At 30.3% G+C, this 17,992-nt stretch overlaps 3 protein-coding genes and 1 pseudogene across 4 annotated transcripts; 2 read left to right on the forward strand and 2 right to left on the reverse strand.

Annotated features, from left to right (window-relative positions):
- Window positions 1-4,094: 4,094 nt before the first annotated feature.
- LOC145303616 (histone H3) lies at window positions 4,095-4,795 on the reverse strand. The gene has a single exon (XM_080145181.1). The coding sequence runs from the start codon at window positions 4,761-4,763 to the stop codon at window positions 4,353-4,355; it is 411 nt and encodes a 136-aa protein (XP_080001307.1). The 5' UTR covers window positions 4,764-4,795; the 3' UTR covers window positions 4,095-4,352.
- A 113-nt stretch (window positions 4,796-4,908) lies between these two features.
- LOC145303617 (histone H4) lies at window positions 4,909-5,888 on the forward strand. The gene has a single exon (XM_080145182.1). It carries the CDS (start codon window positions 5,039-5,041, stop codon window positions 5,348-5,350), a length of 312 nt encoding a protein of 103 aa, XP_080001308.1. The 5' UTR covers window positions 4,909-5,038; the 3' UTR covers window positions 5,351-5,888.
- A 3,878-nt stretch (window positions 5,889-9,766) lies between these two features.
- Window positions 9,767-10,295, reverse strand: LOC145303620 (histone H2B, gonadal pseudogene; annotated as a pseudogene). Its single transcript, XR_013873750.1, has one exon. The product of XR_013873750.1 is annotated as a histone H2B, gonadal pseudogene (transcript).
- A 23-nt stretch (window positions 10,296-10,318) lies between these two features.
- LOC145303619 (histone H2A-like) lies at window positions 10,319-11,368 on the forward strand. The gene has a single exon (XM_080145183.1). The coding sequence runs from the start codon at window positions 10,478-10,480 to the stop codon at window positions 10,853-10,855; it is 378 nt and encodes a 125-aa protein (XP_080001309.1). The 5' UTR covers window positions 10,319-10,477; the 3' UTR covers window positions 10,856-11,368.
- Window positions 11,369-17,992: the final 6,624 nt, after the last annotated feature.

Here is a 17,992-nt window from a genome sequence, read left to right on the forward strand (position 1 = left end):
CCCACTGACTAGAACTCTGAAATGTCATTGACTGAAAGCTGTTTATTTCAATAATTAAATAACATTTTCGACGACATATATATCTGGTCATAAAATAATTTATTCTAATAAAAATGATTTGAATTCCTGGAAAAAGGGCATTTTATCTAAAATGTTACATGTGATTTAAGAACAATTTAAAAACTACTTTAAAATTAGAGTTCCAGCGAGAGGAAGTATTCATGAAACTTTTACTGTCTCAATTTTAATTTTAATACAAGGGAGATAACTTAGTTAAATTAATTCAGAGTTATTGAACTTCACATGTTACATTATCTGTAATCATTTTTTATTTGAGGTCGTGTGACATTAAAATCATCATTCTCCATATTTCAGTTGTTTGGAATTATTTATGTTGCATATTTGATCAAGTGGAAACAGCTCAACATCGTCCTATAATTTGCAGTCAAGTTTTGTTACTCCATTTCAAGTGGCAAGTCTCCCCACTGTCATGAGTTGTGAAATAAATTATTAACTGAAAGCTGATTATTTCAATAATATTTTAATAATGAAATAAAGATGGTCGCTATTCAAACCAATCACTGTTTGGCGTTCGATCGAATCGCATCTCTCATCACTACAAACTGTTTATATCTCAATAAAATATTTATTTTTCACCGTCTGATTATAACTTAACTAAATAATATCTCATACTTATAACGTATGCTGCTACACCGTTCACAAATGACATCATGAATCTGTAATTGTCGCACGATGAAACTTGCGCATACATCGACGGAAGTAAAAACTTGTATACAATTAGCCGCTAGTATTTTTTTTTAATTCCATAGTTATATGACTTTTAAATATTTTCAGCGAAATTGACTTTAACAAACCCGTCACACGCATCCTTTCCAGTTTTTATTTTTTTCTATTAAAACCCGAACTTATAAATATTCTTTTGAGAAATAAAAAAAAAAACAAAAAAAAACGCCTTTTTATGATCACGCCTTGCTAACGCATAATAAATAACTACAAGTAATATAATTATGTAGATTTCCACTTGCTGTCACTTGATCTAAAATACAAAGTAAATAAAGCTAATGGAATAATATGGACAAAGATGGAACACAAGACTTGTAAGCATTTAAACTGTCAAATAGGTCGTTTTTTGGCTTTTGAAATACTTGACAAATTCACAATTATTACAAGATTTGAAGTATTTATATTTTATAGAGATTTAAACCTTCTTAGTTATGGTTTTGTGACGATTTTATTCAACCAATGATTTAATGACTAAACGATTCAACCTTCAAAATCCTATTTGTATAATATTCTGCTTGTTCCTTTCTTAATTAGTTCATACTTTACGCTTTGGAAAAAGCCAAATAACTTTTAAAGGCTAAAATGTGAAAAAAAAAAAAAAAAAAATGCCAAATTCACTAATTTTCGCTTATAAAAGATCATCTGGCAACTCGGAACAAGAATAAATGACTGGCCACAGTTTGATGTAGCCTCGTTTTCACTTTCACATATCATTATGATAATATATGATAATTGTTGTAATGGTGTGAGAAAAGAACGCGTAGTAATTTCGAAGTGCATGGTTTTTAACCCCCTCCTCCCTCCGCAAAAAAAGTGGATGAAATTTTACATAATAAATGAACATTCAAATGAAGCAGGGCAAAGTAAATTAAAGTTTGTCTCTTACAATGTGACTTCATTATCAGTATTGAACTATGCAGCAGCAGCACAATATTACTTTCAGAGCATTTATTGGTATTTATTAATTTATCTCATTTGGGTTCTTCTTTATTTTAAATATAATGGACACCATTTCCATAGAAATGTTAATAAACTCATATTTGCTGCATGTTATTGGATTTTCATTCTAAAATATTTTTTGCACTATCCAGAAAAATATCAATTTAATCAAAACAAAATTGTTGATTAAATACATTTCATAACAACCATTTTTTACACACATCCATAAATTCTGTATCAATCTGTAAAGTAAATAACATTTGTAAATAATTCATTTTATTCTGTAGTATTTTTATCTAATATCTATTTTTACTTATCTTTTATGTAATTCCTATTAAATACGGAAATCTAAAATGAAAAGATATTTTTAACGCAAGAAGCTTTGGTATTTTTAAAAAATCCCTTTTTATTAAATAAGTTCGTCTACAATTAATGCTTTTGTCTTTGTTTATTTCTGTTTATTTGTGGAGTTTTCGACTAACTTTGCTAATAAATTATAAATGAAAAAGATTTTATTTCAACTGTAAAGAAAACTTTAATGTACACACAAAATCATTTAAAATAATCTTTCGTACGCCTTTTTTTTTCTCCACAACAGCTGTCATATAGTCATAATATTGTCTGTTTTATAATCTGGGAAATATCAGGGAAATAACTTAGTTAAATAATTTTTGAGGTATCGAACCTTTTAAGTAAAGATTTATTTATTTTATTTAAGATAAAGTGATATTGAAGTCATCCATTCTCCACATTTCAGTTGTTCCAGCCAACATTTTTTGTTACTTCAGTACAAGTGACAACACTTTTTATTAATTGAAAGTTGATTTTATTTTAATAGTTAAATAACATTAGAAACACATTTCCAACGATATATATCTCGCCATAAAATAATTTACTGTAAAAACGATAATTGGCAATTTATATTTGTTTGTATTACAAATAATAAAATAAAACTTTTCTATTGTGATATTTTTATTATTTAAATGTCTTTTTTGGATGGGATAATATATTTTAAATGGTTTATTTACAATTTCTTCTATAATTGGAATATTTTTATTTTCTTGCTTAAACTCTTTTTACACAGTTTATATGAAACTATTTTTAAAATACTTTATTTTATCTTTCTTATTAGTATAATAGTTTTCTAATGAACAGAAACATATAAAATTTGAATTTAGTAAACATAATAATAACGTATATAAATAGAGAATATTTGCGAATGAATCTCAGTGGACAAAAATGATGAGGTTTCTTTGTTGGATTGTACGGCAGATCAACCCTTTGAGTCATTTTATGCAGATTATCTTTGGATTTAGAGTTATTAATTCATGCTGTAGCTGACATACGAGTGATATGTTCTTTTTAAAGTTTTGATAAGATTCTTTTAACGGTATGGTTTTGTTTTGTTTTACGGTACATCATTTTTTGTAGTTATTTATAATAATTACTTTAAATTGCAGTTTATTACTAATCTATTCAATCTACTGCTCGGTGAAACCTCATAGGAAATATTTGGTGTCAAAAATCATGCAAAGTTTATTTGGACGGAATCGCCAAATTGGCTGACAGTTTTTACCTGTCATCAAGTAATAGCTCGAATAGGTCAATATGTATAAACGCAACTTTTGGAATATCAGTTTGTTCTTGCTAGATGTTTAACTTCAGGCAAGTCCTTAGCAAACAAATTAATAGATTTGTCAACCTTGAAAGAATGTAAGTTTACTAAAACTAAAATGCATTTCTATTCCATGAAAACTAAAATACTTTTAGCTATTGAATAAATTTAATAAGTGAAGGTTTTTATTACTGTGAACAGATTCGAAAAAGTTGTCATAAAAACAAATATATAACAAATAAATGTTATCAAAGGAAGGCAAGATAAGCTACTTTTCTACCTTACTGGATATGTTTTTATTTAATGTAACATGTTTATTCAGCTCGAAAAACATACAGTGTTTACCGATGTATGGGAAAATTAAACTTGGCACACGACTTTCTCTTTGACACGGTAAGTTTGGAAAAAGGAGTTAAAACTATAAAACCGGACAAAATACTGTTAGAAACACTCGCTCAATATATGTTACCGTGACATATATTCCATAGGTTTTTTTAACATTATTTTATCTTGGCCGCCATTTTCAATTTTCCAAATACATCGGTGAACACCATGTTTTTCGCGCTGATTAAACATGTTACATTCAATAAAGACACTAAAAACACATCCAATTAGGTAGAACAGTGATTTATCTTGCCTTTGATAACATTTATTTGTTATATATTTGGTTTTGACAACTTTTTTGTAATCTGTGTACAGTAATACAAACACAAATAAATTTGTTTACGAAGATTATTAGAAAATGCGGAAATTAGAACCGAACATCATGAATGAATATAAATTGCCTAAGAACAATTGATGTCGAAAAATGTTGTTTCACCTATAAATACACCTAAAGAGGAAAATCACATTGAAAAAAGTGCATTGACGGAATATAGAATATATAAAAAACATAAAAAATCGCATTAAATTACAAACAAGAGTAAAGAAAAACTTTCATAATAAATTTGTGGCCCTGAAAAGGGCCGTTTGAATATGAAGAGAGATAATAAATTTAAGCTCTCTCGCCTCGGATACGACGAGCCAATTGGATGTCCTTCGGCATGATGGTGACACGTTTGGCGTGGATGGCACACAAGTTGGTGTCTTCGAAAAGACCAACCAAGTAAGCTTCACTGGCCTCCTGAAGAGCCATCACAGAAGAACTCTGGAAACGGAGATCGGTCTTGAAGTCTTGGGCGATTTCACGAACCAAACGTTGGAAGGGAAGTTTCCTGATGAGAAGCTCAGTGGATTTTTGATAACGTCTGATCTCACGGAGAGCTACAGTACCGGGCCTGTAACGATGGGGTTTCTTCACTCCACCAGTGGCTGGAGCACTTTTACGCGCCGCTTTGGTAGCCAACTGTTTACGAGGAGCTTTACCTCCGGTGGATTTACGAGCGGTCTGCTTAGTACGAGCCATTATGAAACAATTACTACTTCAAATGATGAATTTCACCAGCAAGACCGTTACACCTTTTTATATGGGTTGTTATCAGCTGCTGCTGCTACTTTTCTTTGTTAGATGCGCGCAAAATGTTCAAATATTTCCCTTTATTCTCATTGGTAATAAGGAATCACGTGGGGTGCTTTCAACTAGGTCCGCCGGATTTTGTGCGGAGACCTATATATAGTGAATTTGATTTGTTGTCCGCCGTACATTAGTATTTTCGTACTACTACTTCAATTGACAACAAGATGTCTGGTCGTGGAAAGGGAGGAAAAGGTTTAGGAAAAGGAGGCGCTAAGCGTCATCGTAAAGTACTTCGTGATAACATCCAGGGTATCACGAAACCCGCTATCCGTCGTCTTGCCCGTCGAGGTGGTGTGAAACGTATCTCTGGTCTGATCTACGAAGAAACTCGTGGTGTCCTGAAAGTTTTCCTTGAAAATGTCATCCGTGATGCCGTCACCTACACCGAACACGCCAAGAGGAAGACTGTCACCGCCATGGATGTCGTCTATGCTCTGAAGAGACAAGGAAGAACCCTTTACGGATTCGGAGGTTAAACCATTATTTGACCCAAGACAAAACGAACCAAACCAAACGGCCCTTTTCAGGGCCACCAACTTTTTCCGAAAAGTATTTTTCCAAATCTAACTTTTATGCGTTTATCTTTTCATAACGTCTAATTTGATGGGTTTTTTAAAACCCTTTTTTCATTATTCTGTATAATTCGCTTTTTTATTTTTATTTTTTTTTTCATTGCAGACATGAATAATTAGCTATTCTGTTTAAAAACTTCAGACTTAAAAATAATTTTCCAATTATAACAAAAGTATTAATCCCCATGTACTAACTTTCAATATTTATAATTCTGTCTTAAGCAAATATGGTATCCAGGTTTTGAAATTATTTATGTCACTCAAAAAGAAAAAAAATCCTATAATTTTAAATAACATTGTTTTTAGGCAAGAATTTTAGTTAAATTATCTGGGGAAATATTCAAAATAAAGTGGGGAAATTTTATCAGTTCTCAAAGATAATGACTGGAATTTAAAAAAAAGAAAGTGATGATAATAAAATTGCATATATTTCTTCTTTATATCTAATCGATTCATGTGTTTTGATCATCGTTGGTGTCTTTTAATCAGGTGGTAATTCAATTAAGTAAATTCATTTTTAACTAAAAGCATATTTAGGTGGTTATATTGATGGGGTTTGACTCACGTGACAAGTGAATTCTACAGATTTCATTTTAATAAACACTTACAAAACCAAACGTTCTCTATTATAACTGCCCAACTCATAATAATTCCGAGTAGCAATATTATTTTAATAAACATTTCAGTTTATTTGATAAATAAATGTTTGGAAAAAACAATTGAACAGTAGTGATAGAAATCCATCCATTAGATGCAGCCATCTTGTTTTCGCTCCAACTTATCAACAAGGCAATACTTATGTTTTAAATACAGATACTTTAAAATAAGTTACAACATCAAAATCCTATTCAGGTAAGGAGAAAATTTATCTTGCCTTTGGTTACATTTTGTTTTTTTGTTTCTTACTATTTTTTCGTTTCTGTTAAATAAATGCCCTTTTTTTTAATCAATATATGTCCTCAAAATTTAACAAAATACTGGTAGAGAAGCACTCAGTAAATGTCAATGTGACAATATGGATCTGAGATTTGTGCACATTTTGAAATTGTTCACTTCTGGAAAATACTTTTACAAATAAAATCGGTACTTTATTGAGAAAGATGCGAAATATGTCAGTTGAAAAACTAATTTACGGACATTTTTATTGCTAAAATTCGACTAGAAACTTTTCCGTCATTTTTTTTTTTTTTTTTTTTGTTTTAATGTAAACTAACATTTTCAACATAAGTTTTCCTATTTCGAACTGTAATATTTTGCATATATCTCAATATAAATAAGCACCCGACAATTTTTAAAGATCGTTAAAAAATATTTGACGGCTTATTATACAAGACCCAAGAGTTATGTCCCTTTGTTTAATATAGTAATAGTGAAGTTATTGTTTTGTAATAAAACAGGTTTATTAACGGGAGATAACTAACAACTCAATTTGGTAAATTTTCTTTCAGTAATTATTTTTTAACCGATTATTTTTCGTAATTTTGGAGAGTTTCTTTCTAAATAAATATGTAGTAAACTGCAAATTTTAAAAACAAGCTATTAAAAACTCATGTCGAAATATTTGCAAGCAAAGTCAAAAAAGAATTACTACATATCCTTACATTTTGCTACAAAAATGGCGGGAAATTGTGCCTTGAAATGATTTTCCTGATTCTCGAAAACGGAATTAATATATATATTCTCTCTCAAATCGAAATCGAAAGATTCTAATAAACAAATACGCAGCAGATTTCATAGAAAATAACCCCGAACAAAATTAATAAGGTAAATAAAAAAACAAAAACAAAATAAAATGAATAAATTCTATTGAAATAAAAATAAAATGATTTTTCTGTGACCCCTGTGTGTATGACACAGAGCACATGTACGTCTGTGTGCATATATTAGTAATACAATATTACATAGGATGATGCAGAAGTATAGGCAACATGACGTCCGCAGCAAACTATCAAAAACATTTTTTTTTTAAGTCAAGTATTGTAACCCCATTTGGCTTTGTTTTACAATCCAGATACAAAAACGTTGCCAGAAAACAAATATATAACAAATAAATGTTAGAAAATGTAAGATAAGTTCGTTTTCTCTATAACTGGATAAGATTTCAATATTGTTTTTAATGTAAAATGTTTATTCTGTTCGAAAAGCAAGCATTGAACGCTACCGATGAACATGAAAAAAATGGCGCGATGTCTTTGAAGACTCGACAAAAACTTCAAAATAAGAAATAAAAGAATGGGGATTTGTTTTACAATACACGTGGTACGAAAAAATTTCAAATAACAAATGTTATTAAAGACAAGTTACTCTTCTACCTATCTGATAAAGTTTTTGTGGCTTTACTCACTTTAAAACGTTTATGCGGTTCGAAAAACTGTCTAGATTCAGGTGAACACAAGAAAAACTTGCAGCGAATGTTTGAAATTTCGACGATGAGTTAAAGATTAATCGATTTATTTGGACAAAAACTAAGTTTTTTCTGTCGATTTTACAAGGGGTGTAATCTTTTAAATGCTGTTTCGATTCTATATGATATGCAAGAACTGAACTCCGAAATTAAGATTTGAAGTTCGGATAGACAATAGAGAAAATTCAAAGATATTCGCACATTAGAAGAAACGATTAATTTAGAATGAGTAGAATTTATCTTTTAAAAACTTTTAATGTTGGTTACTTGCTTGGTTGGCATTGATTACGTATTAGCTCTATTTTTTCTTTAATTATTTAAAAGCTTACTTTTTAAAAATTTCAGACGTTAAATGAATGCCCGTTAAAATCCAAAACAAAAATATTTCAGTTAATATTTAAGTGCATATTATAATGCGATTGTTTTTTTTGTTTTTTTTTTTTAATGTGATTGTACGGATAACGAATAAGAAAGCTGGAAAAAATTTATAAATTCAAATAAAAACAATACAGGAAATGCAGGTTTGTATTACTGTACACATAGATTCGAAAAAGTTGTCAAAAAACAAATAAATGTTATCAAAGGGAAGCTTAGTTGGGTTTGTATTACTGTACACATAGATTCGAAAAAGTTGTCAAAAAAACAAATATATAACAAATAAATGTTATCAAAGGCAAGATAAGTTACTTTTCTACCAAAGTGGATATATTTTTCGTGTTTTTATTCAATGTAACATGTTTATTCAGCTCGAAAACCATACAGTGTTTACCGATGTATTGGAACATTCAAGATGGCGTCTTATTCTCTCTTTAACACGGTAAGTGTGGGAAAAGATGTTATAAATAAAAAACGGGATAAAATACTGTTAAAAACTCGCTCAATGTTACCGTGACATATATTCGGCGGGTTTTTAATAGTATTTTGCCTAGTTTTTTATTTATAACACCTTTTCCCAAACTTACCGTGTTAAAGAGAGTGTGAGACGCCATCTTGAATTTTCGAATACATCGGTAAACACTGTATATTTTTCGAGCTGAATAAATATGTTACATTGAATAAAAACACAAAAAATACATCCAGTTTGGCAGAAAAGTAACTTATCTTGCCTTTGATAACATTTATTTGTTATATATTTGTTTTTTGACAACTTTTTCGAATCTATGTGTACAGTAATACAAACCCGCTTTTTTGTGTTTTTATTCAATGTAACACGTTTATTCAGCTCGAAAAACATGCAGTGTTTACCGATGTATTGGAAAATTCAAGATGGCGTCTGACTCTCTCTTTAACACGGTAAGTTTGGGAAAAGGTGTTATAAAAAATAAACTAGACAAAACACTATTAAAAACCCACCGAATATATGTCAACTTATGTCACGGTAACATATATTGAGCGAATTTCTAACAGTATTTTATCTAATTTATTATTTATAACACCTTTTCCCGAACTTACCGTGTTAAAGAGAGAGTTGGACGCCATTTTGAATTTTCCAATACATCGGTAAATACTGTATGTTTTTCGAGCTGAATAAACATGCTACATTGAATAAAAACACGAAAATTATTTCCAGTTTAGTAGAAAAGTAACTTATCTTGTCTTTGATAACATTTATTTGTTATATATTTGTATTTTTGACAACTTTTCCGAATCTTTGTGTACAGTAATAGAAACCCGGAAATGCTAACATTTATATTAAGATTGACTTAAATTTACAAGTTCACAAATAAAAAAAATACAAATATAATTTAAGACTTTCTTTCCCTAATCGTGAACAAATATAAGTAATATTTACGCCATAGAAAGAGATGGGAATATTTATGAAATCTAAACTGTGAATAATCGCATTAAAATATAGAAAGTGAAGAAACATTCGTGAAAAAATGTGTGGCCCTGAAAAGGGCCGTTTTGGGAATGTGTTTTCTTTGGAAGGAAACGCTTTTTACTTGGCGCTGGTGTATTTGGTGACAGCTTTGGTTCCCTCAGAGACAGCATGTTTAGCCAACTCACCAGGGAGAAGGAGACGGACAGCGGTCTGGACCTCACGGCTGCTAAGTGTTCTTTTCTTGCTGTAATGGGACAGACGACTGGCTTCATTAGCGATTCTCTCAAAAAGATCGTTAACAAAACTGTTCATAATAGACATGGCTTTGCTAGAAATTCCAGTGTCAGGATGAACTTGTTTCATTACTTTGTAAATGTAGATGGAATAACTTTCCTTCCTCTTCTTTCTCTTTTTCTTGCCATCACGAGCAGGTTTAGCCTTACCGGCTTTCTTAGCGCCTTTCTTGCTAACTTCAGTGGGGGGAGCCATTTCGACGATACACGAATGTGAAGGCAACTTTATTCTCTTCCCTTTTTATACGAAACACGCTGGCTCCCAGCAACAATCACAATTTTCTCTCTCAAATCTCTCGTATTTGATTGGTCAGAAACTAGCAACAAAAACTACACAACTTGTGAAAGCACTTAAAACAGACAAAAAAAAGAAAGCGGTTGTGTTGAAAGCGGCGGTAAAATAATCAGCAGTCAGTTGGCCGGAGCCGATCTGCGCGTATTTAACGCAAGTTGCGTGCGTTTTGTAAAGTAAATCGTTTTGAGTTTTTGAAACAGCAAACACAAACCTAAAAATGTCTGGTCGTGGTAAAGGAGGTAAAGCCAAGGGAAAGAGCAAGACTCGTTCATCCCGTGCCGGACTTCAATTCCCCGTTGGTCGTATCCATCGTCTCCTCCGCAAGGGTAACTATTCGGAGAGAATTGGTGCCGGTGCACCCGTCTATTTGGCTGCCGTCATGGAATATTTGGCCGCTGAGGTTCTCGAGTTGGCTGGAAATGCTGCGAGAGACAACAAGAAATCCAGAATCATCCCCCGTCACTTGCAATTGGCCATCCGTAATGACGAAGAATTAAACAAATTCTTGGCCGGAGTGACCATTGCCCAGGGCGGTGTCCTTCCCAACATCCAAGCTGTACTTCTTCCCAAGAAGACCCAGAAAGCTGCCAAGTAAATTCTCTTATTCCCTTGACACAACACAAACGGCCCTTTTCAGGGCCACTCACATTTTCCCGAAATGTTTTTTGTCAATCTTACTTAATGCGATTTTTTTCTTTCTGACTTTTGTGATTATTTATAAACTATTGTTTTTTTTTTTTTGCGTTCATTATTTAACGCTCTTTCAGTAGATTTAATATAAAATTTAGCCCCATCATTTGAATTTCGTTTGAAGTAAATTGAAATGTCTTGTCATACGACATGCGGTTAAAGTCAGTCGCCATCTTGTTTTGATTTCGCTTATTCTGTCTAAAGAGATTTTTTGTTGGGTTTCTCCATAACCTACTTGCATTAACTGCTCCCAATGGCAAACGTGAAACTACAGACTTTTAATCGACATCATATTTATAATATAATTATAAATGGTCATTTCGGGCCAGCCACATTTTCTCGAAATGTTTTTCGTGAATCTTACTTAATGCGATTTTTTATTTCTGACCTTTGTGATTCTTTATAAAATATTACTTTTCTTTTTTTTTTGCATTCATTGTTTTACGCACCTTCAGAAATTTTAATATAAAATTTGGGTTTGTATTACTGTACACAAAGATTCGAAAAAGTTGTCAAAAAACAAATATATGTTATCAAAAGCAAGATAAGTTACTTTTCTACCAAACTGGATATATTTTTCGTGTTTTTATTCAATGTAACATGTTTATTCAGCTCGAAAAACATACAGTGTTTACCGATGTATTGGAAAATTCAAGATGGCGTCTGATTCTCTCTTTAACACGGTAAGTTTGGGAAACCCCGCCGAATATATATGTCAACCTATGTCACGGTAACATATATTGAGCGAGTTTTTAACACTATTTTATCTGGGTTTTTATTTATAACACCTTTTCCCAAACTTACCGTGTTAAAGAGAGAATCAGACGCCATCCTGTAATTTTCCAATACATCGGTAAACACTATGTTTTTCGAGCTGAATAAATATGTTACATTGAATAAAAACACGAAAAATATATCCACTTTGGTAGAAAAGTAACTTATCTTGCCTTTGATAACATTTATTTGTTATATATTTGTTTTTTTGACAACTTTTTCGAATCTATGTGTACAGTAATACAAACCCGTCAGTCGCCATCGCCATCTTGTTTTGATTTCGTTTATTCTGTCTAAAGAGATTTTTGTTGTGTTTCTCCATAACGCGCTTGCATTAACTGTTTCCAATGGCAAACACGAAAATACAGACTTTTAATCGACATATTTATAATATAATTATAAATGGTCATTTCGATTTCTTTTTAACTTAAAATAGATCCAGAAGTTGAATGATAAACCAATTGATTAATCGGAAAAAGTTCGTGAACAAATAACAGCGTTGCAAATAATTTAGTAGGGAATCAATTATTATTTTTTTTTTTTTTAACAAACAAACCAATGAGGTTAACCTTTATGGAGATGGTCCCAATGTCCGCCTCGTTCTGAGTTCGGGGAGAGGCCGTCTGACGTTTAGGCAGAAAATTACCCCTCCATAAAATAAAGTGCACAGTTGTTAACTTAAAAAAACCCGTTCCAATAATTAGAATTTTTATTTTATTTTAAACACTTCAAATAATTAGAATTAAAAAAAAAAAATAAACAGTTAAAATAATTAGAATTTTACACAAAGTAAACAGTTAAAATAATTAGAATTTTTGATAATTACACAGTTCAAATAATTAGAATATATAAAAAAAAATAAACAGTTCAAATAATTAGAATTTTTGATAATTCAACAGTTTAAATAATTGGAATTTTACAAAATAGACAGTTCAAATAATTAGAATTTTTGATAATTCAACAGTTCAAATAATTGGAATTTTACAAAATAGACAGTTCAAATAATTAGAATTAAATAAAAAGCAAAAAAAAAAAAAAAAAAAAAAACAGTCCACATGATTAGAATAGTTCCACGTGGTTAGTTAACCCTGTAAAATTCTGCGGTTAGGGTAATTTTCTGCCTCGACACCGCCTACGTCAGACGGCCTCTCCCCGAACTCAGAACGAGGCAAACGTCGGGACCATATCTCCGTAAAGGATAACCCAAAAAACAAATAAATTTCATCAAAGGCGAGATAAGTTACTTTTCTACCTAAGTGGATAATTTTCTAATGTTTTATTTTATTTTATTTCATGTAACATGTTTATTCAGCTCGAAAAACATACAGTGTTTACCGATGTATTGGAAAATTTAAAATGGCGCCCGACTCTCTCTTTGACACGATAAGTTTGGGAAAAGGAGTTAAAAATAAAAATAAACTACACAAAATACTATTAGAAACTCGCTCGATATATGTTAACATGACATAGGCTGATATATTTTTGGTGAGTTTATAACAGTATTTTGTATATAATTTTATTTTTAACTCTTTTTCCCAAACTTATCGAATCAAAGAGGGAGTCGGTCGCCATTTTCAATTTTCCAATACATCATAAACACTGTATGTTTTACGAGCTGAACAAACATGTTACATTAAATAAAAACCGCTACTTAGGTAGAAAAGTAACTTATCTTGACTTTGATAACATTTCCTTATTTAGTTCTCATGAGAGATCATGCGACAGCAAGTTTTGCTTTAGGTTACTACTGTCTCAGGTTGAATAATTAATACAAGGGAGATCGGACTTCACATGTAATCATTCTTACTTGAGATCAAGTGACATTAAAATCATCACTCTCCACCTTTTAGTTGTTATTATTTTGCATGTATGATCAAGTGGCAACAAGCCAACATCATCCTATAATTTGCAGTCAATCGTTGTTACTTCAGTTTAAGTGCAAAATCTCCCCACTGACTAGAACTCTGAAATGTCATTGACTGAAAGCTGTTTATTTCAATAATTAAATAACATTTTCGACGACATATATATCTGGTCATAAAATAATTTATTCTAATAAAAATGATTTGAATTCCTGGAAAAAGGGCATTTTATCTAAAATGTTACATGTGATTTAAGAACAATTTAAAAACTACTTTAAAATTAGAGTTCCAGCGAGAGGAAGTATTCATGAAACTTTTACTGTCTCAATTTTAATTTTAATACAAGGGAGATAACTTAGTTAAATTAATTCAGAGTTATTGAACTTCACATGTTACATTATCTGTAATCATTTTTTATTTGAGGTCGTGTGACATTAAAATCATCATTCTCCATATTTCAGTTGTTTGGAATTATTTATGTTGCATATTTGATCAAGTGGAAACAGCTCAACATCGTCCTATAATTTGCAGTCAAGTTTTGTTACTCCATTTCAAGTGGCAAGTCTCCCCACTGTCATGAGTTGTGAAATAAATTATTAACTGAAAGCTGATTATTTCAATAATATTTTAATAATGAAATAAAGATGGTCGCTATTCAAACCAATCACTGTTTGGCGTTCGATCGAATCGCATCTCTCATCACTACAAACTGTTTATATCTCAATAAAATATTTATTTTTCACCGTCTGATTATAACTTAACTAAATAATATCTCATACTTATAACGTATGCTGCTACACCGTTCACAAATGACATCATGAATCTGTAATTGTCGCACGATGAAACTTGCGCATACATCGACGGAAGTAAAAACTTGTATACAATTAGCCGCTAGTATTTTTTTTTAATTCCATAGTTATATGACTTTTAAATATTTTCAGCGAAATTGACTTTAACAAACCCGTCACACGCATCCTTTCCAGTTTTTATTTTTTTCTATTAAAACCCGAACTTATAAATATTCTTTTGAGAAATAAAAAAAAAAACAAAAAAAAACGCCTTTTTATGATCACGCCTTGCTAACGCATAATAAATAACTACAAGTAATATAATTATGTAGATTTCCACTTGCTGTCACTTGATCTAAAATACAAAGTAAATAAAGCTAATGGAATAATATGGACAAAGATGGAACACAAGACTTGTAAGCATTTAAACTGTCAAATAGGTCGTTTTTTGGCTTTTGAAATACTTGACAAATTCACAATTATTACAAGATTTGAAGTATTTATATTTTATAGAGATTTAAACCTTCTTAGTTATGGTTTTGTGACGATTTTATTCAACCAATGATTTAATGACTAAACGATTCAACCTTCAAAATCCTATTTGTATAATATTCTGCTTGTTCCTTTCTTAATTAGTTCATACTTTACGCTTTGGAAAAAGCCAAATAACTTTTAAAGGCTAAAATGTGAAAAAAAAAAAAAAAAAAAATGCCAAATTCACTAATTTTCGCTTATAAAAGATCATCTGGCAACTCGGAACAAGAATAAATGACTGGCCACAGTTTGATGTAGCCTCGTTTTCACTTTCACATATCATTATGATAATATATGATAATTGTTGTAATGGTGTGAGAAAAGAACGCGTAGTAATTTCGAAGTGCATGGTTTTTAACCCCCTCCTCCCTCCGCAAAAAAAGTGGATGAAATTTTACATAATAAATGAACATTCAAATGAAGCAGGGCAAAGTAAATTAAAGTTTGTCTCTTACAATGTGACTTCATTATCAGTATTGAACTATGCAGCAGCAGCACAATATTACTTTCAGAGCATTTATTGGTATTTATTAATTTATCTCATTTGGGTTCTTCTTTATTTTAAATATAATGGACACCATTTCCATAGAAATGTTAATAAACTCATATTTGCTGCATGTTATTGGATTTTCATTCTAAAATATTTTTTGCACTATCCAGAAAAATATCAATTTAATCAAAACAAAATTGTTGATTAAATACATTTCATAACAACCATTTTTTACACACATCCATAAATTCTGTATCAATCTGTAAAGTAAATAACATTTGTAAATAATTCATTTTATTCTGTAGTATTTTTATCTAATATCTATTTTTACTTATCTTTTATGTAATTCCTATTAAATACGGAAATCTAAAATGAAAAGATATTTTTAACGCAAGAAGCTTTGGTATTTTTAAAAAATCCCTTTTTATTAAATAAGTTCGTCTACAATTAATGCTTTTGTCTTTGTTTATTTCTGTTTATTTGTGGAGTTTTCGACTAACTTTGCTAATAAATTATAAATGAAAAAGATTTTATTTCAACTGTAAAGAAAACTTTAATGTACACACAAAATCATTTAAAATAATCTTTCGTACGCCTTTTTTTTTCTCCACAACAGCTGTCATATAGTCATAATATTGTCTGTTTTATAATCTGGGAAATATCAGGGAAATAACTTAGTTAAATAATTTTTGAGGTATCGAACCTTTTAAGTAAAGATTTATTTATTTTATTTAAGATAAAGTGATATTGAAGTCATCCATTCTCCACATTTCAGTTGTTCCAGCCAACATTTTTTGTTACTTCAGTACAAGTGACAACACTTTTTATTAATTGAAAGTTGATTTTATTTTAATAGTTAAATAACATTAGAAACACATTTCCAACGATATATATCTCGCCATAAAATAATTTACTGTAAAAACGATAATTGGCAATTTATATTTGTTTGTATTACAAATAATAAAATAAAACTTTTCTATTGTGATATTTTTATTATTTAAATGTCTTTTTTGGATGGGATAATATATTTTAAATGGTTTATTTACAATTTCTTCTATAATTGGAATATTTTTATTTTCTTGCTTAAACTCTTTTTACACAGTTTATATGAAACTATTTTTAAAATACTTTATTTTATCTTTCTTATTAGTATAATAGTTTTCTAATGAACAGAAACATATAAAATTTGAATTTAGTAAACATAATAACGTATATAAATAGAGAATATTTGCGAATGAATCTCAGTGGACAAAAATGATGAGGTTTCTTTGTTGGATTGTACGGCAGATCAACCCTTTGAGTCATTTTATGCAGATTATCTTTGGATTTAGAGTTATTAATTCATGCTGTAGCTGACATACGAGTGATATGTTCTTTTTAAAGTTTTGATAAGATTCTTTTAACGGTATGGTTTTGTTTTGTTTTACGGTACATCATTTTTTGTAGTTATTTATAATAATTACTTTAAATTGCAGTTTATTACTAATCTATTCAATCTACTGCTCGGTGAAACCTCATAGGAAATATTTGGTGTCAAAAATCATGCAAAGTTTATTTGGACGGAATCGCCAAATTGGCTGACAGTTTTTACCTGTCATCAAGTAATAGCTCGAATAGGTCAATATGTATAAACGCAACTTTTGGAATATCAGTTTGTTCTTGCTAGATGTTTAACTTCAGGCAAGTCCTTAGCAAACAAATTAATAGATTTGTCAACCTTGAAAGAATGTAAGTTTACTAAAACTAAAATGCATTTCTATTCCATGAAAACTAAAATACTTTTAGCTATTGAATAAATTTAATAAGTGAAGGTTTTTATTACTGTGAACAGATTCGAAAAAGTTGTCATAAAAACAAATATATAACAAATAAATGTTATCAAAGGAAGGCAAGATAAGCTACTTTTCTACCTTACTGGATATGTTTTTATTTAATGTAACATGTTTATTCAGCTCGAAAAACATACAGTGTTTACCGATGTATGGGAAAATTAAACTTGGCACACGACTTTCTCTTTGACACGGTAAGTTTGGAAAAAGGAGTTAAAACTATAAAACCGGACAAAATACTGTTAGAAACACTCGCTCAATATATGTTACCGTGACATATATTCCATGGGTTTTTTTAACATTATTTTATCTTGGCCGCCATTTTCAATTTTCCAAATACATCGGTGAACACCATGTTTTTCGCGCTGATTAAACATGTTACATTCAATAAAGACACTAAAAACACATCCAATTAGGTAGAACAGTGATTTATCTTGCCTTTGATAACATTTATTTGTTATATATTTGGTTTTGACAACTTTTTTGTAATCTGTGTACAGTAATACAAACACAAATAAATTTGTTTACGAAGATTATTAGAAAATGCGGAAATTAGAACCGAACATCATGAATGAATATAAATTGCCTAAGAACAATTGATGTCGAAAAATGTTGTTTCACCTATAAATACACCTAAAGAGGAAAATCACATTGAAAAAAGTGCATTGACGGAATATAGAATATATAAAAAACATAAAAAATCGCATTAAATTACAAACAAGAGTAAAGAAAAACTTTCATAATAAATTTGTGGCCCTGAAAAGG

This window comes from Euprymna scolopes, chromosome 19, assembly GCF_053919585.1.
Source record: "Euprymna scolopes isolate OS-2025 chromosome 19, ASM5391958v1, whole genome shotgun sequence".
Classification (NCBI taxonomy): Eukaryota; Metazoa; Mollusca; class Cephalopoda; order Sepiida; family Sepiolidae; genus Euprymna; species Euprymna scolopes.